The sequence below is a fragment of the Balaenoptera acutorostrata genome, chromosome 2 (genome assembly GCF_949987535.1).
Source record: "Balaenoptera acutorostrata chromosome 2, mBalAcu1.1, whole genome shotgun sequence".
Taxonomy (NCBI): Eukaryota; Metazoa; Chordata; class Mammalia; order Artiodactyla; family Balaenopteridae; genus Balaenoptera; species Balaenoptera acutorostrata.
The window spans coordinates 139,569,200-139,594,452 of NC_080065.1; the positions used below are offsets into that span (position 1 = coordinate 139,569,200).

Genomic DNA, 25,253 nt, shown 5'->3' on the forward strand with positions numbered 1-25,253 from the left:
TAATTATATGCCAACAGATTGGACAACCTAGAAGAAATTGAGAAATTCCTAGAAACATATAACCTACTAAGACTGAATCATGATGTAATAGGAAATCTGAGCAGACTGATTACTAGCAAGGAGATTGAATGAGTAATCAAAAGCCATCCAACAAACAAAAGTCCAGGACCAGATGGCTTCCCTGGTGAATTCTACCAAACATTAAAAGAAGAATTAAAATCAGTCTTTCTCAAACTCTCCCAAAAGATAGAAGAGGGCAGAATTCTTCCAAACATATTTTATGAGGCCAGCATTTTCCTGATACCAAAACCGGACAAGGGTGCCACACACAAAAAGTTACAGGCAGTATCCCCGATGAGCATGTATGCAAAATCCTCAACAAATTCTTAGCAAACTGAATTCACCAATACATTAAAAGGATCATACATCGTGATCAAGTGGGATGTATTCCAAAAATGTAAGGATGGTTCAACATCTGCAAACCAGTCAGTGCAATTCACCACGTTAACACAATGAAGGATAAAAATCATACGACCGTTTCAATATTGACATGCAGGAAAAGCATTTGACAAAATTCAGCATCCATTTTTGATAAAAACTCTCAACAAAGCAGGTATTGAGTGAACATACCTCAACATAATAAAGGCCATATATGACAAGTCCACAGCTAACATCATACTCAATGGTGAAAGGCTGAAAACGTTTCCTCTAAGGTCAGGAACAAAGACGACGATGTACACTCTCGCCACTTTTATTCAACATGGTATTGGAAGTTCTAGCTGCAGAAATTAGACAAGAAAAAGAGATAAAAGGTATCCAGATTGGAAAGGAAGAAGTAAAACTATCACTATTTACAGATGACATGATAAGAAAACCCAAAAGACTCCAAAAAACTATTAAAACTAATAAACAAATTCAGTAAAGTTGCGAGATACAAAATCAAACAAAAATTTTTTGTTTCTTTATACTAATAGAGAACTACCAGAAAGATAAATTAATCAAATAACCCATTTACAATTGCATCAAAAAGAATAGAATACCTAGAAAGAAATTTAACCAAGGAGATGAAAGACTTGTATATTAAAAACTACAAGACATTAATGAAAGAAATTGAAGAAGATAGAAATAAATGCAAAGATATTTTGTGTTCATGGATTGGAAGAATTAGTATTGTTAAAATGACCATACCACACAAAGCAATCTATAGATTCAGTGCAATTCCTATCAAAATTTCAATGGCATTTTTCACAGAAATGGAACAAACAGTGTTTTGTTTTGTTTTTTTAAAATTTTATTTATTTATTGGCTGTGTTGGGTCTTCATTGCAGTGCGCAGGCTTCTCATTACAGTGGCTTCTCTTATTGCGGAGCACAGGCTCTAGGCGCACGGGCTTCAGTATTTGTTGCACACCGGCTCAGTAGTTGTGGCGCACAGGCTTAGTTGCCCTGCAGCATGTGGGATCTTACCAGACCAGGGCTTGAACCCATGTCCCCTGCACTGGCAGGCGGATTCATAACCACTGTGCCACCAGGGAAGCCTGAACAAACAGTCTTAAAAGTTGTGTGGAACCTCCAAAGACCCCAATAGCCAAAGCAATCTTAAAGAAAAACAAAGCTGGAGGCATCATGCTACCTGATTTCAAACTATATTACAAAGGTATAGTAATTAAAACAGTATGATATTGGTATAAAAACAGACACATAGATCAGTGGAACAGAATATAGAGCCCAGAAATAATCGCACACATATGTTGTCAATTAACTTATGACAGTAGAGCAAGAATACACGTTGGGGAAAGGGCAGTCTCTTTAACAGATGGTATTTGGAAAATTGGACAGCCTCACACCAAAGAATGAAATTTGATCCTATCCTACCCCATACTCCAAAATTAACTCAAAATAGGTTAAAGACTTGAATGTAAGACCTGAAACCATAAAACTCCTAGAAGAAAGCAGGCAGTAAGCTCCTTGACATAGGTCTTGGCAGTGATTTTTTGAATCTGACACCAAAAGCAAAAGCAAAAGTAAACAAGTAGAACCTAATTAAACTAAAAGTCTTCTGCATAGCACAGGAAACCATCAACAAAGTGAAAAGGCAGCCTACTGAATGGGAGAAAATAATTGTAAGTCATATATCTGATAAAGGGCTAATGTCCAAAATATACAACAAACTCATACAACTGAATAGCAAAAAAACCGCAAACAATCAAATTAAAAAATGAGAAGATCTGAATAGTTATTTTGCGAAGAAGACATGCCATTGACCAATAGGTACATGAAAAGATACTCCATATCATTAATCATCAGAGAAATGCAAATCCAGACCACAATGAGATACCACCTCACACCTGTTAGAATGGCTATTATCAAAAAATAGGAAATAAGAAGTGTTGGCAGGGACGTGCAGAAAAGGGACTGTTGTGCAGTGTTGGTGGGAATGTAAATTGGTGCAGCCACTGTGGAAAACAGTACGGAGGTTCCTCAAAAAACTAAAAATGAACTACCATGTGATCTAGCAATTCCACTTCTGAAGAGAACAAAAACACTAATTTGGAAAGATATCTACACACTCACGTCCATTGCTACATTACAATAGCCAAGGTATGGAAACAAGCTAAGTTTCCATCAGTGGATGAGTAGTTAAAGAAATTGTGATATATGTAAATATATAAACACACACACACACACTCACACAAACACAGGAATATTAATCAGCCATAAAAGAGAGTGAAATCTTGCCATTTGTGACAATAAGGATGGACCTAGAGGGTATTATGTTAAGTGAAATAAGTCAGGCAGAGAAAGACTAATACCATTTGATATTTCTTATATGTGGAATCTAAAAAATCAAAACAAAACAAAAACCAAACCGGGCTCATCGGTACAGAGAACAGATTGGTGGTTGCAAGAGGCAGCGGGTTGGGGGTGAGAGAAATGGGTGAATTGGGTTTTTTGTTTGTTTTGTTTTGTTTTTTTAGTTTAAATACATTGAATAAAATTTTTTTAAAAAGTCCACCCATTAACTGACTTTTTTCTTAATTCTCGTAATCTGTAGGTCCTTTATTCAGCTCTTTTTTTTTTCTCCTTGTAATTTATTTGTTGAAGAAAATGGGCTGTTCGTCTTGTAGAGTTTTGTACAGCTTGGATTTTGCTGAGTGCATCCCCTTCATGTTTAACAGGTTTCCCTGTCTCTGTATTTTCTGTATTGAATCTAGAGGCTTGATTAATTCAAGTTTGTTTTTGCAGAAGGACTACTTCATGGGTGGTGGGTGGTGTCTTTTTACATTAGGAGGCGAATGAAGCCACCTTTATGCATTAATTTCTTAGGGATTAGAAAGTGATGTTATTTGTCTTGATTATTCAACAAAGTTGAGGAATTCCACAGATCATGTCAGAGATCCTCTGTGTCTTTAAATCTATTTTAGGACTGAGGTGACTTACAGTAGATAATCAATAGTCATTGGCCACCATAGAAAGGAATGAAATTCTGCCATTTGCAACATCGTGGATGGACTTGGGTTGGTATTCTGCTTAGTGAAATAAGTCAGACGGAGAAGGACAAATACTGTATGATATCACTTATATGTAGAATCTAAAGTATAAAATAAACTAGTGAATATAACAAAAAAGAAACAGAAATATAGAAAACAAGCTGATGGTTACCAGTGAGAAGAGGGAAGGGGTGAGGGGCAAAACAGGGGTAGGAGGTTAAGAGGTACAAACTACTATGTATAAAATACATAAGCTCCAAGGATATACTGTACAACACAGGGAACATAGCCAAACTTTTATAATAACTGTGAATGGAATGTAACCTTTAAAAATTGTGACTCGCTATGCTGTACACCTGAAACTTACATAATGTTGTACACCAGCTATACCTCAATTAAAATCTTGGGTTAATATCTGTTTATTATTTGACTTACATGAGTTACTGACTTTTCACTCTTCTTAACCTTCAGTAAACTACTAGCTGTTTGTGGTATTTTATGTAATCCCGATTCTTTGTTAACAAATATGTCTAGAATGTTTCCACTTGTGATCCTTAAATAGTTTCCATCAAAATGGAGCTGATGTGGTTCAGAAGATAGATAAGCTTTGGAAAAGATTCTAAATGTCTGTTGCTTTACAGGCTTTTTTCATCTCACAGCGTTTTACCCCAATCACATATTCACACAAGTGCTTCTCTTGAAATATCTCGAAAATGGGAGAAGAAGAATAAAATTGTTTATCCTCCACAACTGCCTGGAGAACCTCGGAGGCCAGCTGTAAGTTTGTGGGTAGAACTAATCTCTTGATTTTGGTAAAGCGCTCTTGCTCTTGTGTGGCTAGCAGCGATTTATTATTCCATGTTAAGAAAAGAAAAAAATTATACAGGAATTTGCTTGATCCTTTAATTGGTACAGAAAATGTTCCAGATCTGTCTTTTTTGTAGTTAAAATGATTGTCTTTGTTTTACTTATTTGCCTTGACTTAACCTCCTGGATAGGAACCTTAACTCTAAAACTGAGCTAATAGCTTGAGATGTTTCGACTGATTTTTGACTCTAAGAGGCTTGATAATGGAGCACGAGGGGTTGGCAAGAATGGCTTAAGCCATTGGCCAATATTTAAATCATATGTATGATTTTGCAATGTTTTATACTTGAGTATAGACACACTTGGTTGTGAGGTTTTTCTTCCTTTTTTTTTTTTTTTTTGTAATTTACAAACCTTTGAACCTAAGGTTTGAGTTTAATCATTGGATTCCTTCCAGAGATACCTTATTCCTTCCAGACTTTAACTTACCTTTAGTTGCTCAGAATCCTTTTGCCCTCTCCAAATTGCTAGAGATTGCTCTAGTCTGAAATAAAAGACAAATTTCTAGCTTAATATGAATTTTCTGTGGGATACATACACATCTGTTAAAAAGTTTAAGTAAGTAATAATAGCATAAACAAGGTGGGAACATTTGAATCCTTAAGAAAATGAACTGTGATAAGTACTTTAGAAATAGAATTACTGTGTTAATTAAAAATCATTCAGTTTAGATTCACAGAAAGACAGAGAAGATGAAAAGGCAGAGGGCTATGTACCAGATGAAGGAACAAGAAAAAACCCCAGAAAAACAACTAAATGAAGTGGAGATAGGCAACCTTCCAGAAAAAGAATTCAGAATAATGATAGTGAAGATGATCCAGGACCTCGGAATAAGAATGGAGGCAAAGATTGAGAAGATGCAAGAAATGATTAACAAAGACCTAGAAGAATTAAAGAACAAACAAACAGAGATGACCAATACAATAACTGAAATGAAAACTACACTAGAAGGAATCAATAGCAGAATAACTGAGGCAGAAGAACGGATAAGTGACCTGGAAGACAGAATGGTGGAATTCACTGCTGCGGAACAGACTAAAGAAAAAAGAATGAAAAGAAATGAAGACAGCCTAAGAGACCTCTGGGACAACATTAAACGCAACAACATTCGCATTATAGGGGTCCCAGAAGGAGAAGAGAGAGAGAAAGGACCAGAGAAAATATTTGAAGAGATTATAGTCGAAAACTTCCCGAACATGGGAAAGGAAATAGCCACCCAAGTCCAGGAAGCGCAGAGAGTCCCATACAGAATAAACCCAAGGAGAAACACGCCGAGACACATAGTAATCAAAGTGGCAAAAATTAAAGACAAAGAAAAATTACTGAAAGCAGCAAGGGAAAAACGACAAATAACATACAAGGGAACTCCCATAAGGTTAACAGCTGATTTCTCAGCAGAAACTCTGCAAGCCAGAAGGGAGTGGCATGATATACTTAAAGTGATGAAAGGGAAGAACCTACAACCAAGATTACTCTACCCGGCAAGGATCTCATTTAGATTTGATGGAGAAATCAAAAGCTTTACAGACAAGCAAAAGCTAAGAGAATTCAGCACCACCAAACCAGCTCTACAACAAATGCTAAAGGAACTTCTCTAAGTGGGAAACACAAGAGAAGAAAAGGACCTACAAAAACAAACCCAAAACAATTAAGAAAATGGTCATAGGAACATACATATCGATAATTACCTTAAACGTGAATGGATTAAATGCCCCAACCAAAAGACATAGACTGGCTGAATGGATACAAAAACAAGACCCATATATATGCTGTCTACAAGAGACCCACTTCAGACCTAGGGACACATACAGACTGAAAGTGAGGGGATGGAAAAAGATATTCCATGCAAATGGAAATCAAAAGAAAGCTGGAGTAGCTATACTCATATCAGATAAAATAGACTTTAAAATAAAGAATGTTACAAGAGACAAGGAAGGACACTACATAATGATCCAGGGATCAATCCAAGAAGAAGATATAACAATTATAAATATATATGCACCCAACATAGGAGCACCTCAATACATAAGGCAACTGCTAACAGCTCTAAAAGAGGAAATCGACAGTAACACAATAATAGTGGGGGACTTTAACACCTCACTTACACCAATGGACAGATCATCCAAAATGAAAATAAATAAGGAAACAGAAGCTTTAAATGACACAATAGACCAGATAGATTTAATTGATATATATAGGACATTCCATCCAAAAACGGCAGATTACACGTTCTTCTCAAGTGCACACGGAACATTCTCCAGGATAGATCACATCTTGGGTCACAAATCAAGCCTCAGTAAATTTAAGAAAATTGAAATCATATCAAGTATCTTTTCTGACCACAACGCTATGAGATTAGAAATGAATTACAGGGAAAAAACCGTAAAAAACAAACAGATGGAGGCTAAACAATACGTTACTAAATAACCAAGAGATCACTGAAGAAATCAAACAGGAAATAAAAAAATACCTAGAGACAAATGACAATGAAAACACGACGACCCAAAACCTATGGGATGCAGCAAAAGCGGTTCTAAGAGGGAAGTTTATAGCTATACAAGCCTACCTAAAGAAACAAGAAAAATCTCAAGTAAACAATCTAACCTTACACCTAAAGAAACTAGAGAAAGAAGAACAAACAAAACCCAAAGTTAGTAGAAGGAAAGAAATCATAAAGATCAGAGCAGAAATAAATGAAATAGAAACAAAGAAAACAATAGCAAAGATCAATAAAACTAAAAGTTGGTTCTTTGAGAAGATAAACAAAATTGATAAGCCATTAGCCAGACTCATCAAGAAAAAGAGGGAGAGGACTCAAATCAATAAAATCAGAAATGAAAAAGGAGAAGTTACAACAGACACCGCAGAAATACAAAACATCCTAAGAGATTACTACAAGCAACTTTATGCCAATAAAATGGACAACCTGGAAGAAATGGACAAATTCTTAGAAAGGTATAACCTTCCAAGACTGAATCAGGAAGAAACAGAAAATATCAACAGACCAATCACAAGTAATGAAATTGAAACTGTGATTAAAAATCTTCCAACAAACAAAAGTCCAGGACCAGATGGCTTCACAGGTGAATTCTATCAAACATTTAGAGAAGAGCTAACACCCATCCTTCTCAAACTCTTCCAAAAAATTGCAGAGGAAGGAACTCTCCCAAACTCATTCTATGAGGCCACCATCACCCTGATACCAAAACCAGACAAAGACACTACAAAAAAAGAAAATTATAGACCAATATCACTGATGAATATAGATGCAAAAATCCTCAACAAAATACTAGCAAACAGAATCCAACAACACATTAAAAGGATCATACACCACGATCAAGTGGGATTTATCCCAGGGATGCAAGGATTCTTCAATATATGCAAATCAATCAATGTGATACACCATATTAACAAATTGAAGAATAAAAACCATATGATCATCTCAATAGACGCAGAAAAAGCTTTTGACAAAATTCAACACCCATTTATGATAAAAACTCTCCAGAAAGTGGGCATAGAGGGAACCTACCTCAACATAATAAAGGCCATATATGACAAACCCACAGCAAACATCATTCTCAATGGTGAAAAACTGAAAGCATTTCCTCTAAGATCAGGAACGAGACAAGGATGTCCACTCTCACCACTATTATTCAACATAGTTCTGGAAGTCCTAGCCACGGCAATCAGAGAAGAAAAAGAAATAAAAGGAATACAAATTGGAAAAGAAGAAGTAAAACTGTCACTGTTTGCGGATGACATGATACTATACATAGAGAATCCTAAAACTGCCACCAGAAAACTGCTAGAGCTAATTAATGAATATGGTAAAGTTGCAGGTTACAAAATTAATGCACAGAAATCTCTTGCATTCCTATACACTAATGATGAAAAATCTGAAAGAGAAATTATGGAAACACTCCCATTTACCATTGCAACAAAAAGAATAAAATACCTAGGAATAAACCTACCTAGGGAGACAAAAGACCTGTATGCGGAAAACTATAAGACACTGATGAAAGAAATTAAAGATGATACCAACAGATGGAGAGATATACCATGTTCTTGGATTGGAAGAATCAACATTGTGAAAATGAGTATACTACCCAAAGCAATCTACAGATTCAATGCAATCCCTATCAAATTACCAATGGCATTTTTTACGGAGCTAGAACAAATCATCTTAAAATTTGTATGGAGACACAAAAGACCCCGAATAGCCAAAGCAGTCTTGAGGCAAAAAAATGGAGCTGGAGGAATCAGACTCCCTGACTTTAGACTATACTACAAAGCTACAGTAATCAAGACAATATGGTACTGGCACAAAAACAGAAACATAGATCAATGGAACAAGATAGAAAGCCCAGAGATTAACCCACGCACCTATGGTCAACTAATCTATGACAAAGGAGGCAAAGATATACAATGGAGAAAAGACAGTCTCTTCAATAAGTGGTGCTGGGAAAACTGGACAGCCACATGTAAAAGAATGAAATTAGAATACTCCCTAACACCATACACAAAAATAAACTCAAAATGGATTAGAGACCTAAATATAAGACTGGCCACTATAAAACTCTTAGAGGAAAACATAGGAAGAACACTCTTTGACATAAATCACAGCAAGATCTTTTTTGATCCACCTCCTAGAGTAATGGAAATAAAAACAAAAATAAACAAGTAGGACCTAATGAAACTTCAAAGCTTTTGCACAGCAAAGGAAACCATAAACAAGACGAAAAGACAACCCTCAGAATGGGAGAAAATATTTGCAAATGAATCAACGGACAAAGGATTAATCTCCAAAATATATAAACAGCTCATTCAGCTCAATATCAAAGAAACAAACACCCCAATCCAAAAATGGGCAGAAGACCTAAATAGACATTTCTCCAAAGAAGACATACAGACGGCCACGAAGCACATGAAAAGATGCTCAACATCACTAATTATTAGAGAAATGCAAATCAAAACTACAATGAGGTATCACCTCACTCCTGTTAGAATGGGCATCATCAGAAAATCTACAAACAACAAATGCTGGAGAGGGTGTGGAGAAAAGGGAACCCTCTTGCACTGTTGGTGGGAATGTAAATTGATACAGCCACTATGGAGAACAATATGGAGGTTCCTTAAAAAACTAAAAATAGAATTACCATATGACCCAGCAATCCCACTACTGGGCATATACCCAGAGAAAACCGTAATTCAAAAAGACACGTGCACCCGAATGTTCATTGCAGCACTATTTACAATAGCCAGGTCATGGAAGCAACCTAAATGCCCATCAACAGACGAATGGATAAAGAAGTTGTGGTACATATATACAATGGAATATTACTCAGCCATAAAAAGGAACGAAATTGAGTCATTTGTTGAGAAGTGGATGGATCTAGAGACTGTCATACAGAGTGAAGTAAGTCAGAAAGAGAAAAACAAATATCGTATATTAATGCATGTATGTGGAACCTAGAAAAATGGTACAGATGAGCCAGTTTGCAGGGCAGAAGTTGAGACACAGATGTAGAGAATGGACATATGGACACCAAGGGGGGAAAACTGCGATGAGGTGGGGATGGTGGTGTGCTGAATTGGGTGATTGGGATTGACATGTATACACTGATGTGTATAAAACTGATGCCTAATAAGAACCTGCAGTATAACAAAACAAACAAAACAACTAATACTAAACTTTCATTGGGTTATTTGTATGGAAATATATTAATATAAATGTTTCAGACATTACATGAAATTTCTAAAAATCTTATATTTGTATTTGTATGGAAATATGTATGGAAATATGTTAATATAAATGTTTCAGACATTACATGAAATTTCTAAAAATCTTATATTTGTATTTGTATGGAAATATGTATGGAAATATGTTAATATAAATGTTTCAGACATTACATGAAATTTCTAAAAATCTTATATTTGTATTTGTATGGAAATATGTATGGAAATATGTTAATATAAATGTTTCAGACATTACATGAAATTTCTATAAAAAAAAATCATTCAGTTTAGCAAACATCTTTTAAGGTCCTTTGGGATTTAAGGCTACTGGATAATCAATATAATCTAAGTAATGTCATTTGCTTAGTTTTTATATGAACTTGACAGCGTGCATTTTATTAAAATTCAGTTGCTATCTAGATATTAGTCTGAATTAGTACAGTTTTATGGGTTATTTTTTTCTCATTTAGGGGAGTTAATTTATTGATTTAAAGACCTCCTACCTGATTGGGAACTGAGAAGAAAAAGAGATCTTAATAGCTTAAACAAATGAGTTTTTAACTTTCATATTTTATTATGCCATCAGAGCTTAAAAGTTTGATTTGTCATAGAATCTGTGCTATTAAGCATTGACTCCATTTTGTAATCAACCAAAATTTACAAAAATTTACACATTTGTACAAATATCATAAATAAAATATTTTCTAGGGGCTTCCCTGGTGGCACAGTGGTTAAGAATCCGCCTGCCAATGCAGGGGAGATGGGTTCAAGCCCTGGTCTGGGAAGATCCCCCATGCCGTGGAGGAACTAATCCCATGCGCCACAACTACTGAGCCCGCGTGCCTAGAGCCTGTGCTCTGCAACAAGAGAAGCCACCGCAATGAGAAGCCCGCGCACCGCAATGAAGAGTAGCCCCCTCTCGCTGCAACTAGGGAAAGCCCACGCACAGCAACAAAGACCCAATGCAACCAAAAGTAAAGTAAAAATTAAAAAAAATATATAATGTCTATAATTAATGAGCTTTCTTTACTTCTTACTTGAGCTCTGTGGACTTGGCTTTAACTGGAAATAAAGGAATCATAATAGTATTTGTCAGGTCAAGAATCTAAAGCAAAATTTTGTATTTTGTAAGTACCAGTCTTTTTGGATGTTAAACACACTTCAGGATACATCCTAAATAGCAAAATTCAAATAGTTAATAGTAGATCATCTACCTGACTCTAGCAAATGAAGAACAGCGTCAGTTAAATCATTTGTTATATATTGTAATTTACTGAAACTATTTTGATTAACTTTTGCATCATATATACTCCTTCTGTAAGAGCCTGTGTGAAGACATTTGGTTAGATTTTATATAGGCACTTTGGAGAAACCTAATTCAATTCTCTATTTTGCACAAATTTTGTTTGAGGGAGTAATCCTTTTTTGGGACAAATTAAGACTTCTGGAAAATGCCTTAACATTTTCTGATTTTAAATAGTATTTGGTGAATTGATTTTGGTGTAACAGTTATACCTGTTATGAGTAAATTATTAATGCTGTTTATAAACACCTTGCTTATTAACAGGGAATAATTTGCTCACCTAGCCACATAGTTGATACACTGTGCCATTATTTGCAGTGTCCCTTAGGCTTTCCAATCTGCTATCTGCAAACATTTTAAAAATTAGTTTTATCTCTTGTTTAGAAGAAGACCAGATAATATTTACTATTCTATCTCATTCTGATCTTCAGCATTTGGAATATGTAGTTAAATAATAGTAGATGGGGCAATGAGTAAATCCTAAGGCATTTGTAAACTTCTAGCAGGAGTCAGAATGTTAGAAAGTTTTGAGGTTTCTCTGCTTTTATTTGCCTTGAAAAATGTTTTCTAATTTTTTTTAAGTGGCATTATGGTATAATAGTAGGAAGAATGTGGGTTTTAGAGTCATGAGGGGAACTTTAAAGATACACCTGCCAGACATTGTATTAAGCCCTTCACATACTTCCCTGGGTGGCACTAGCTTACAAACTTTGCGATCTTGGACAAGTCACTTGATTTCTCTGATTTTCATTTTGTAAAAGTTTTTTTAAATTTTTTTTCTCCCAACTCATAGAGTTAGAGCATATGAAATAATGGGCTTGAAAAGTGCTTTGTGAACTATAAATTGTTTAATGGATGATTGATTAAAAAATTCAGTAGGCTATACCTACCACTATAAATAAAAGATAATAAAAGCTAACATTTACTAAGATCTTACCATGTGCTAGACACTGTAAAGTACTTACTTTATATAGGTTACTTTATTTAATCCTTATTATAGTCTTATGTGTTAGGTACTATTATCTTCATTTTAAAGAAGAAGAAACTTAAGCAGAGAGAAGTTAAGTAGCTTGGGTTCTGTAGCTGGTAAATGGTAGAGCTGGGATTCAAACCCAGGTAGTCTGATTCGAGAACCTGTGCTCTTGACTGAACACTTACAATATTGGTTTTCTTATGAAAATAGTTACTTTATCCATTTTGCCATTGTTCTCCTCACTAACAAGAAACCTTTTTGTACCTTTTCTTTTGTTCTTTTAGCCAGCTAAATGTTTTCAAAATACTTTAGTTTAAGTCTTTTACTATTCCTCTGTATAGAAGCGTTGCAAATTTTGTCACAAACTAGCCATTTTACAGTTTGTTTTTCCCTTAGTAATCTTTATAACATAGTGAGAATTTGGAAAAATATAACTTTGTATAGGGAAAAAGGGTCCCCAAATTCTTTCTTTTAAAAAAAAAATTTTATTTATTTATTTATTTATTTATTTATTTATTTTTGGCTACCCTTGGCTCTTCGTTGCTGCGCGTGGGCTTTCTCTAGTTGCAGTGAGTGGGGGCTACTCTTCCATGTGGTGCGCAGGCTTCTCATTGCAGTGGCTTCTCTTGTTGTGGAGCACGGGCTCTAGGTGCGTGGACTTCTCACTGCAGTGGCTTCTCTTGTTGCAGAGCACAGGCTCTAGGTGCATGGGCTTCAGTAGTTGTGGCACACGGGCTCAGTAGTTGTGGCTCACGGGCTTAGTTGCTCCACAGCATGTGGGATCTTCCTGGACCGGGGCTCGAACCCGTGTCTCCTGCATTGGCAGGCGGATTCTTAACCACTGCGCCACAGGGAAGTCTTCCAAATTCTTAATAATGTTTTTATTTCTTATGGCAGCCTTTTCATTAAGCACAGAAAGTAAAAACTTTATTAACAGTGTTTTACTGTCATTTTGATAAACTTGCTTAATTTTTTTTCCTGTTTGTAAGGAAATCTACCATTGTCGAAGACAAATAAAGTACAGCAAAGACAAGATGTGGTATTTGGCAAAATTGGTAAGCAAAAATGACTATTACCGTGTAATACATAGGGAAAGAAGCTACAAATTTTACCCCAGGATTTGAAAAAAGCAAAAAAACTTGCCCTGTTTTTTCCAAAAAGTGAGGAATATAATTACATTTTTAGACATTTCGTAGGTAATCCAAAAATGATAGTTCAGAGATTGGTGATTTTGCTTAATTTTTACCTGACAAACTAAATCATGTTGGATACATACATACTTTAGAAGAAGGGTGTCAAGAACTTGGCTATAGTTAGAGAATCCAGGAAGCAAACTTACGTATCTGTAAAAGTTGATTCAACCTATTTCAAAACTGTTGCCTTTTTAAGTTTTTTACCTCGAAAATGAAATTTATATATGAGAGAAGACAAAAGCAGCAAATACACATGTAATACATTTCTTCTGTAGGAGAAGGAGATGCCTTTAGTGCCTACTGTGATCCTTGCCAACCTGTGATCTTTCTCTGTCATGTCTGCTCTCTTTTTTTATTATTGAAACCATCATAATCCAGGTTTAGTGGTTAAAAATTTTAAGTTTGATTTTGACCGACAGAGGGTGGTGGCATCCTTTCTCAAACTTGTTTTCTTCTCTTTTGCCTGCGTTTAGTTAGCTATTTTTATTCTTAATGAAAAATGTTTTTCCCCACTTTTATTGAGATGTAATTAACATGTAACTAGTTAGCTAATTTTAGAAGTTATTTGCATTATGTAAGACTTTTACTTTTCACTGAAAAGGGAATGCTGACTTTGTAAACTAATTTGTTTATTTTCTCTTGTCTGTTACCCTTTAATTCTAGATACGAGGAATGTCCATTGACCAGGCTCTGGCTCAGTTGGAATTCAGTGACAAAAAAGGGGCCCAGATAATTAAAGAGGTAAACTAAGTTTGATGGGGAGGGAGCGAATAGTTGGCTTGCAGGTGTTAGTAAGCTTTGCCTAAATCCTGAATTCGCTAGTGTAAATGCACAGTTTATATAATACAGATTTAGGGGAGGGGACTCAGTTTTATTAGTGTCCTTATACCTTAGGAATGTTCTGTGCTTTAAGTATTTTTTTTTCCTGAGATACTTTTACTTGCACCAGATAGTGATTTATATTTTATGGTCTGTCTGTGAAGTGAAGTGATACATCTTATTTTTAATGATTGGGGGATTGATAAATTTTTTAAAAGATTTTTTTTTGTCAGTTCCACAACTGAGAGCTTGGGATTTTATAACCAGTTGAGTGGAAAGAGCACTGGACTGGGACTCAGGGGACTGGGAGTCTTATCTTTTCTCTGACAGTTTCTGTTGTGACTTTGGGCAAGACACTTGTCTGGTTCCATTTTTCTCATTTGTAAACTAGGTGGGGTTGGATTGGATGATCTCTAAAGACACTTCTAGCTCTAAATGTAGCTGATTCACTAGGTGCACGTGACTGTTGGTATTTGTGCTGACTCATTCTAGGCACATGAGTGTTTTTTTTTTTTAATTTTTTAATTTATTATTTATTTATTATTTTTATTTTTGGCTGTGTTGGGTCTTCGTTTCTGTGTGAGGGCTTTCTCCAGTTGCGGCGAGTGGGGGCCACTCCTCATCGCGGTGCACGGGCCTCTCACTATCACGGCCTCTCTTCTTGTGGAGCAGAGGCTCCAGACGCTCAGGCTCAGTAGTTGTGGCTCACGGGCCCAGTTGCTCCGCGGCATGTGGGATCTTCCCAGACCAGGGCTCGAACCCGTGTCCCCTGCATTGGCAGGCAGATTCTCAACCACTGCACCACCAGGGAAGCCCCGCATGAGTGTTTTTGTTTCAGAAAGCTGAGTTGAGGACATCTGGGGATATTAGCATTATTTCCTGTAGTTCAGTTAATTTTCATATAAAGTCAGATCTTCTAGTAGTTGAATATTTGAGGTGGTTGGATTCAGACTTCTAAGAGGCTCTATTGTAATGCTTGTATTTATTTCCATTCAGAATGCAGTTACTAATTATCTGTTGTGTACCTAGCTTTGTACCACATTCTTCATCTTTAAAGGAGGGAAAGATCTGATTTCTGTTATTTCTGACAATTGTCCTATTTTAAAAAATGTGTTCTGGAGGAAGTTAATTCAAAATATCCTTGGAGTATAAATTTAATAATTCTTTTTTTAAAAAAAGTAAATTTATTTATTTATTTATTTATCTTTGGCTGCATTGGGTCTTCGTTGCTGCACTCGGGCTTTCTCTAGTTGCGGCGAGTGGGGACTACTCTTCGTTGCGGTGCATGGGCTTCTCATTGCGGTGGCTTCTCTTGTTGTGGATCATGGGCTCTGGGCGTGTGGGCTTCAGGAGTTGTGGCACACGGGCTCGGTAGTTGTGGCTCGTGGGCTCTAGAGCGCAGGCTCAGTAGTTGTGGCCCACAGGCTTCGTTGCTCCATGGCATGTGGGGTCTTCCCAGACCAGGGCTCGAACCCATGTCCCCTGCATTGGCAGGCAGATTCCCAACCACTGCGCCACCAGGGAAGTCCCAAATTTAATAATTCTTAAAGGAAATTTTCAAGTATGATTTTCTCCACTTGTCTGATGTTGTTAATGGTTATTTTGGATCTAAAGTTTAAGAATTTTCAATAAGATTTAGCCCTTGAGCTTCTTGAACTTTTTGGCAAGTCTATGACTCAAAGCCATAATGCCCATTACCAAGGGTACTGTTGCAAGTGTTGTTATCTTCTCCTTTACAGCTTACACATTCCATTTAAAACTTAGCAGGATGAACTGTGTTCTTTGCATTTGCAGTTCTTGTCTCAGGAAGGAAAGCTCACTGTATCCCTTTTCCTTAGTACTGTTATAATTTGATATTCTCTTTTTAAAATTGACTGCAATAGGAAGGCATGTGATTAGCAGTCATAGAGATAACAATAAGAAATGAGAAATTTAATTCTGTTTTAGTTCAGGTCAGCCAAATGAATGCCTTTCTTTCCCTTATTTAAGGTTCTCTTAGAAGCACAAGATATGGCAGTGAGAGACCACAATGTGGAATTCAGATCCAATTTATATATAGGTAAGATCTTTAATATTCTTAGCTTTGGAAAATGGCTTCCAACAGTGATGCCAAGTTCTTCATCTAATAACAGTCTTTGATATCTAAATACTTTGGACTGTGTTTGCCAGTGAAAATTGCTGGTAATCGCTTATTCTTCAGCCTTCAGCATGCTAATGTTAGTCAGTTGTAAATGGTCCTAACTTTACTGCTTTATTGTTACCTGTTCTGTAATGAGACTGAGATCATGAAACCTATTGCTGATAATTATTAAATAATGGATATCGAGATGATACATAGAGTGGTCCTTTAATCATAATGAAACTATGGAAGAATGTAACTGATTTTTAAAAAAATTAATTCTTTGTCAACCCAAAGGAGATATATAAAGGATCACAGGTGGACTTAAAAAAATCTTTATTTATAATGTGCCAAGCCAGGTGCCTAATCCATAAAGGTATCCTATAAGTTAGTCTTCCAATTACCAGAATGGAAAATCTGTTGAATTATAAAAGCCAAGGGGCCTTCGAAGGCTCAGATGACCCAGATGTGTTGGTTCCCCTTTGTTATTACATCCTGAAGCATTATCTCGGTTTTGTATGCTTGTTCCACATCAAATTAAATTAATGTATGTGAAAATGTTTTGGGAAGCCTGGTACACTGTACAAATGTAAGGGATATTTTGGTAGCATACCTTCTTACTGCTCTAGAAAGAGATCAATGGTTATTACAAAGCTCTCCCCTCGCTCCCCTAACACCACAGTAAAGTAGAGCAGTGGCTGGAATTACTGCAGCAATTACTGCTAACCTTAGCAGTTTTGTAATCAAACAGAGATGTTGATGTCAAAGCAAAATTTTCTCAATCTGCCAAACCTGCATATAAGAAGGACTGTTTTACCTAAAGATATTTTAAACTTAAGATATGGGAACTGCTACTCTCCAAATGGAGGGTAAAAGGCTGAATCATTCTGGGGGAAGTTAGCCGTGCCTTATAGTTTTTTAACAATCAGAATTTTAAAAAAACATCTAAATTGTACTTTGTCATATAACCTCTGCTCTACTGGAGATATTTATTCTGATTTAGTTAATATCTTACCTCAACTCACCTGGAATTGATGCCGGCAACCACACCTACTTCTGAAATTCAAATGAGTTATGATTTTCAACTGAAATATCTTATTATTTTTTTAAATTAATTAATTAATTAATTAATTAATTTTTGGCTGTGTTGGATCTTTGTTTCTGTGCGAGGGCTTTCTCTAATTGCGGCGAGCGGGGGTCACTCTTCATCGCGGTGCGCGGGCCTCTCACTATTGAGGCCTCTCTTGTTGCGGAGCACAGGCTCCAGACACGCAGGCTCAGTAGTTGTGGCTCACGGGCCCAGTTGCCCCGCGGCATGTGGCATCTTCCCAGACCAGGGCTCGAACCCGTGTCCCCTGCATTGGCAGGCGGATTCTCAACCACTGCGCCACCAGGGAAGCCCATGAAATATCTTATTTTAAAGCTGAATCTTGTATAACTAATTATATTCTTATACAGAGGGGAATCAAATGGCAACTCAGAAGATGCAGTCCACAGTAATTAATCATAAGCATTTTCTTCTGGGAGCAGCATGAATAAATAATGCTAGAAGGACCCAGAATCATTGGAAGAGATGAAATGAAGAGCAAGACCGTTTGCTTAAAACCTCTTGGTGACCTTTCCTGCCCCATGACTGAATACCAAATCAAATTTATTTAATTTTGTTCAATTTTAGAGGAATATTGGCTTCTTAGCTGATAGGCAACATTTCATAATGGAAATTAGATGCAAGTGAAATGGAATTTGTGTTAAGTCTGTTTCAACAGTTGTAGTACTATAGAGAGAGAGGGTGAGGAGCTTAATCCTGTCTTCCCAAGTGAAGGAGGAAAGTCCAATGTTGCCTTTAAGCAAAAATCAACTTAACCAGTCACATGTGAATGGTCCTTTAATGCACTGGTCTCTTTAGGCACATTTCTGCTGAAAAACCTCTGCCCCTCCTACACCTTCCTTTCATCTAGTTCTGGGTCAAAATCTCTTTTCTTAAGTAGGGTTAATAAGTTTGGATTTGTCTTTTGATTTTAAAAACTCATTTGCTAAGTATTTTGTTGCCTAATTCCATTATGAAGGGAAGAGAGATGAGTACCCCCAGGAAGATGAAGTATCTGACCATGACACATCAGGCGTTTTATCTCTGTATTTGCTAAACTTCCCTGATAAGAATTGTCTGAGGTTCTTATTAAAGATACAGATTCCCAGGCCTCACCACAGACTTACTGAATCTGAAACCCCAGGGGAGAGGCCTGGGTAAGTTCTATTCATTCTTACCTATAAAATGTGGGAAATGGAATTATCTTCTTACATTCTTTGAAAAGGCCTAGACATTTTATTCCATAGACTTCTTTTAGAGCTTTGAAAGACTAGTTACTTGTTGGCTACTGTTTCGGCTCAGCAATAGCTCTTTCAGTCCCCTGAAATAAGTAAGTACAGCCATTTTAAGGGACTTGCTTTTTGGTAGCGTATGTTCTCATTATGTGGTAATTCCCTCAAATGCTTGTCATCAGTCTAAAGCTAATACCCGGTGTTGCATGACCACAGACTTTGAAAGTTCATTTCCTTTTCAAACTTAAAATGATGACTAATGACACTGTGAACAGGCCTTAACAAGTGGACATGGACTAATAAAATGTCACTGCTTCATGATTCATGGCATCTAAAGTAGTTCACTTCAGGGAAAGTGAACGACTGACTTTGTAAATCAGTTTTCTGGGCTAAGAATGATGAAGGAGGAAGGGGGAGAGTTTGTAAAGTTAAAATGTCAAGATTCGTATTTACCTAAATACAAGTAATAGGAAATATTGACAATATTTTAAATACATGGTACCTGCTGGGCATTATCTTTAGAAGAGCATTATCTTGGGCATTATCTTTAGAAGGTCGTTTCCACTTTTGAGATGTCTTTATGTTTTTTCTTTCATTCAGAAAGTATTTGAGTGCCTTCAGTGGGTATACCACGCACACAGTTAGGTGACGATATATCTTTTCTAGCAATTTAAAACATTTAGCACAAGTAGTTTTGTTCTTTGACAGTAATAGTCCTTTGGAAGAATACATAAATTGTTCTCCCTAGTTGGAACAAACCCATGTACACTATTAGTATTGTATGTACTTGGAAAACTTTGAAATTTATTTTAGAATTTGAGCAAATTTACCAGAGATATCTGTATTGAAAAAATGATATTAATTAGCTGAAGATGTATTTCAAAATCATTTCTGTTCCTTATGGGGCATGAACTTTGGGGACAATACAAGAGGAGTGTAAGTTTTGTTGAGGAAGTAACTTTTACAGGTGAAACATGAACGCTTACACAAGGTAGCATATGGTTTGGGACCAAAAAGAGTAACAGGTAAATGGTATTGTTGGAATAGAGAAGAGAAGGTCAGTATAGGTTAAAATAGTCATGGATTTTCTAGAAAACTTTGGTTTTTAAAGATACGCTTTTGGGGATCTGAAGGAGTGTCCAAGAGGAAAAATTTTCAAAGTGAGGTAACCACTTAAGCAAAGGCACGTAGGTTGGGATGAGCAGTAAGTGTGCGGTACAGTGAGTAGAACAGTGCAGAGGAAGTAGAGGCTTGACCTAGAGGAGATGAAATTGCAAAGGTGAACATGGCCTAGATTCCAGAGGGCTGAACATGACAAGCTGTGGCATTTGGTTAAAACAGTGTTGACGAGGAACCACAGGAAGTTTTTGGGTAAGAGATTTATGTTATTAAGGCAGTGTTTTAAGACTATTAACTCTAAGCATTGGTTTTGAAATTGTGCTCTGAGGCCTCCAAGGGTGGGGCCTGGGACAAGCAGAAAGGCTTCTTGATATCTTGGTCACTGCTGTATCCTTAGAGCCCAGGATGGAGCTTCACACCCAGCAGGAACTTGGAATTTCTATATGTTGGGTGAATGAATGGCAGCAGTTTTGGATCTATCCTCACCCATGTTTCATTCTTAACAGATTCACATGAAAGTAGGCGTCTACATATTGTTTCATTTAATTGAAATGGTTCCGTACTAAAGCAGTTTGAAACGACTCCACGCTTCCAATTCAGGGGTCACGGCTTCGATCCCTGGTCAGGGAACTAAGATCCCACATGCCGTGCGGTGCGGCCAAAAAAAAAAAAGAAAACTAATTTGGAATTTATACTCTAAGCCCTGATTTCATTCAGATCTCCGAGTGGCTGTGTTGGGTATTCCCATTCCAGAGTGTTAAAGAATCCTGGTGTTTCAGAAGAATTAATGTTTTTGTTTTGACATAAAAAAGGGATGGCATTATATGCATAAAGGTAAGCAGATATTTTATGGCTTAAGGAGGAAATCATAACTGGCATTTAGCCGGTATTGAGTGTCTTCTCTTATGTATTTTGGGAGAGATGGAAGGAAAATGGTAGTTAACGTAGACCCTGATAGGGTTGAGCATTGTGTTTTGATAGATTATGTAGTCCTGCACAGTTAGCTAATTTTGATACTTCCTTCACTGGAGTAGTATTCCTTATTCTCAGGGTATTTGGAAATTGGTGCTCAAATTGGGTAGAGTAGCAGTTTTGGATAAAATTAGCTATCATGTTTGTAAAATCTTTTTAGAAGTTTCTACACTCTTCCCAGTGTCACTGTTTTTGTTTGTAGGATTCCTCCTGACAAGTGGATTCAGGACACCTGGTAGTACTTTATTATAAAGTGATTTGTGTAATGCTGCTTTCTCTTTGGAAAAATTAAGATTTTTTTTATTGAGGTATAATTGACGTATAACATTATATTACTTTCAGGTGTACAACTGAATGATTCAATATTGCAAAGTGATTACAAGTCTAGTTAACATCTGTCAGCATACATAGTTACAGAATTTTTTTTCTTGTGATGAGAACTTTTAAGATCTATTCTCTTAACTTTTAAATATGCAATATGGTATTATTGACTATAGTCACCATGCTGTACATTACATCCCCATGGCTTATTTATTTTATCACTGGAAGTTTGTACCTTTTGACTCCCTTCACCCCTTTCACCCACCTGACCCCCACCCCTATCTTTGGAAGTTCTTAAATTCATTTCTTTAGTGCCAGTAGATGAAGTTCATAAAAGGGTGGTAGTTCTCTCCTTATCTCACTGAGACCCTAGGCAGTTTTCTTAATCACTTTCAGCCTTAGCTTTCTCTTCGGCAAAGCTAGGGTGCTTCTGCTGAAACCATTTCATGAGAGGTTTGTAGTTAGAGGGTTGTGGAGCACATACCTTGATATGGTCCCTGTAATATAAAGTTCTGTCACAGTAAAAGAATGGTGAGTATTGAAGTGAATTAATTTGCTACATATGCTATAGATTTTACCTTTTTAAAAGGCTTATTAAATTAACTAAAAACGTAAGACTAAGTAAATTCAGAAGGTAGTAGAAGGTAATTACTACCCTGATTTACTGTGGGTGAACAGGTGAACAGATTTCTTCTTGTACTGTTTAAAAGGTTTCTTCAAATTTTGCAGGGTCAAACTTTGACATGTTGAATGGGGGAGGGGAGATGAGGGGACAGATGTGATACAGGAGTTCCTAAACCTGGCTGTGAATCAGAATTGCTTGGGGTGGGGGGAGTGTTGTTTGCTCAGGATTTAATTTTCAAAGCCCACTTCAAATACAGAGTATCTAGAGATGGGATCTCAGCATCAGCATTTTAAATATGTTCCCTAAGTTAGTTTGATGTAGTAGCCTGAGGACAGCATTTGGGAATCATTGGTTCCAAAGGAACAGTTAGAATATAATACAGTTAGAATAAAATCAGAACGTCTTCCCTCAGCCTCCAGGGCTCTGTGTAATCTTGCCTTCATCTCTGATCTCTTCCCCTTGTTTGTGTCACTCTTTCTCTTGCTTACTATGCTTCAGCAGGTTCTGTTCCTAAACCAAGCCAAGCATGTTCCTACCATTGGGCCTTTGCACTTGCTGTTCCCTCTTCTTGGAACACCTTGCCTCTAGATATTTGCATGAATGATTCATTCTGGTCTTGGATCAAATGTCTCTTCGTCAAGGATGCCTCTTGACACCCCCCAGTCTGAAGTTGCCTCCCAACACCCCATCAGTCTCTGTCACATCACTGTTTTCTTTTATTCATAGCACTTGCCACTAACTAAAATGATCATGTTTATTTTCTCTCTTTCTCCTCTCTTTCTGTGCGCACTGCACAGAGCCAGGGCCCTTGCTATTCTTGTTCACTCCTGTTTCTCCAGCACCTGGAGTAGAGCCTGGTCCTTAGTAAGGAAGGACTCAGGAGATACTTGTCTTGAGACAAGCCTGCTCTAGCCAGCCAGTGAGCTCATGTAGTCTTAGAATCCAGTTGAGGAGAGGGCAGAAATTGCTCAGCTGATCAAGCTGTAATCTTGTGGATACAGTTGTTTCCTCTAATTTTCTTTTTCTTCTCTGTCTAGCTGAGTCCACCTCAGGGCGAGGCCAGTACCTGAAACGCATCCGATACCATGGCAGAGGTCGCTTTGGGATTATGGAGAAGGTTTTTTGCCATTATTTTGTGAAGTTGGTGGAAGGCCCTCCACCTCCACCTGAGGCACCAAAGACAGCAATCGCCCACGCCAAAGAGTATATCCAGGAGCTTCGCAACCGGACCATCATTCACACTCTATGATGGGGGTATTAAGGCTCCACAGTGTATATATTTTACCATTTATTTCCTAAAACCAACAAAAATTAAAGACAGATGCTTTTTATGATTTGTCATTGAATTATTGAAATATGAAGTACAACTGCTAGTTTTACATGAATATTTATAAAGCTCTGCCTATCTCTCTTGAGCCTCTGGGTATATTTTATGTATTTGCAACTAGGAAGGAGAAATCAGCTTTAAACATAGTGACAGACTATATAATTCAGAAGGCTTTTCTGAGTGATGTTTGAAGGCAATGTTAGCTTTCTAGCTTGTGCCCTGCAGGTGGTAGTTTTGATACTGGACTTGAGTAGAAAGTTACAGGATAAGAAAACTTGTCCTTATTATTTCACTTGATTTTTCTCCTGGAACTGGGGGAGGAGGTGGTGGATGGGAGCATCCCTGCACATTGTTTCAGTGCAGTATTTTAGGGCATTCTTTTTTTTTTTTTTTTTTTTTTTTTTATAATTTTATTTTTTCCCTACTTTATTTATTTATTTATTTATTTTTGGCTGTGTTGGGTCTTCGGTTCGTGCGAGGGCTTTCTCCAGTTGCGGCAAGCGGGGGCCACTCTTCATTGCGGTGCGGGGACTGCTCTTCATCGCGGTGCGCGGGCCTTTCACTATCGCGGCCCCTCCCGTTGCGGGGCACAGGCTCCAGACGCGCAGGTTCAGCAGCTGTGGCTCACGGGCCCAGTTGCTCCGCGGCATGTGGGATCTTCCCAGACCAGGGCTCGAACCCGTGTCCCCTGCATTAGCAGGCAGACTCTCAACCACTGCGCCACCAGGGAAGCCCTAGGGCATTCTGTAGTTCAGTTTTTCCTTTCACTGTTGGCATAGGCCAGTGGATGAGGGATTATATTTTCCTTTACTGTTTTAGCAGTAACTTGAAATTACAGGAGTTTATTAGATATACTAATCTAAAACTCCAAAAACCATTTAACTTAGAAAGTTTTATTTTACTTAAATAATGACTATTTTTATGTCTCCTACCAACAATGCTTTTTATTGCTTGGCTGTCTTGTTTAGGATTGATTCATTTTTCAGAGTGAATTCAATTATGGAGAGAAGAATTGAACCAGTCTCAGCCTTGCATTCTAAAATAATGGATATTTTCAGGACATTCCACCTGAAAGTGGAAGAATACACTTTCTTTTCAAGTGCACATGGAACATTCTCCAGAATAGATCACATCTTGGGTCACAAATCAAGCCTTGGAAAATTTAAGAAAATTGAAATCGTATCAAGCATCTTTTCTGACCACAACACTGTGAGATTAGAAATCAGGTACAGGAAAAAAACAGTAAAAAACACAAATACGTGGAGGCTAAACAGTGCACTGCTAAATAACCAAGAGATCACTGAAGAAATCAAAGAGGAAATCAAAAAATACCTAGAAACAAATGACAACAAAAACACAACGATCCAAAACCTATGGGACACAGCAAAAGCAATGCTAAGAGGGAAGTTAATAGCAATTCAAGCTCACCTCAAGAAACAAGAAAAATCTCAAACGATGTAACCTTACACCTAAAGCAACTAGAAAAAGAAGAACAAAGAAAACCCAAAGTTAGTAGAAGGAAAGAAATCAAAGATCAGAGAAGAAATAAATGAAATAGAAACAAAGAAAACAGTAGCAAAGATCAGTGAAACTAAAAGCTGGTTCTTTGAGAAGATAAACAAAATGAATAAACCTTTAGCCAGACTTGTCAAGAAAAAAAGGGAGAGGATGCAAATCCATAAAATTAGAAATGAAAAAGGAGAAGTTACAACAGACACTGCAGAAATACAAAGCATCCTAAGAGACTACTACAAGCAACTGTATGCCAATAAAATGGACAACCTGGAAGAAATGGACAAATTCTTGGAAAAGTACAACCTTCCAAGATTGAACCAGGAAGAATTAGAAAATATAAACAGACCAATCACAGGTAATGAAATTGAAACTTCAATTAAAAATCTTCCAACAAAAGTCCAGGACCAGATGGCTTCACAGGCGAATTCTGTCAAACATTTAGAGAAGAGTTAACACCTGTCCTTCTCAAACTCTTCCAAAAATTTGCAGAGGGAGGAACACTCCCAAAGTTGTTCTACAAGGCCACCATCACCCTGATACCCAAACCAGACAAAG

At 37.1% G+C, this 25,253-nt stretch overlaps 1 protein-coding gene across 3 annotated transcripts in view; it reads left to right on the forward strand.

Moving 5' to 3' along the window:
• MRPL22 (mitochondrial ribosomal protein L22) overlaps positions 1 to 23,190 on the forward strand; it is a 44,481-nt gene extending 21,291 nt beyond the window's left edge. The window contains exons 4-8 of one of the 3 annotated variants that reach the window (XM_007165512.3): positions 4,132 to 4,267; positions 13,359 to 13,424; positions 14,226 to 14,303; positions 16,371 to 16,440; positions 22,894 to 23,190. In XM_007165512.3, the coding sequence (XP_007165574.2) occupies positions 4,132 to 4,267; positions 13,359 to 13,424; positions 14,226 to 14,303; positions 16,371 to 16,440; positions 22,894 to 23,105 (562 nt within the window). In that variant the 3' untranslated portion in view covers positions 23,106 to 23,190. The remainder of the gene's footprint in view (positions 1 to 4,131; positions 4,268 to 13,358; positions 13,425 to 14,225; positions 14,304 to 16,370; positions 16,441 to 22,893) is intronic. The other 2 variants (XM_007165513.3, XM_007165514.3) reach the window with 2 other exon arrangements.
• The last annotated feature ends 2,063 nt before the right edge of the window (positions 23,191 to 25,253 follow it).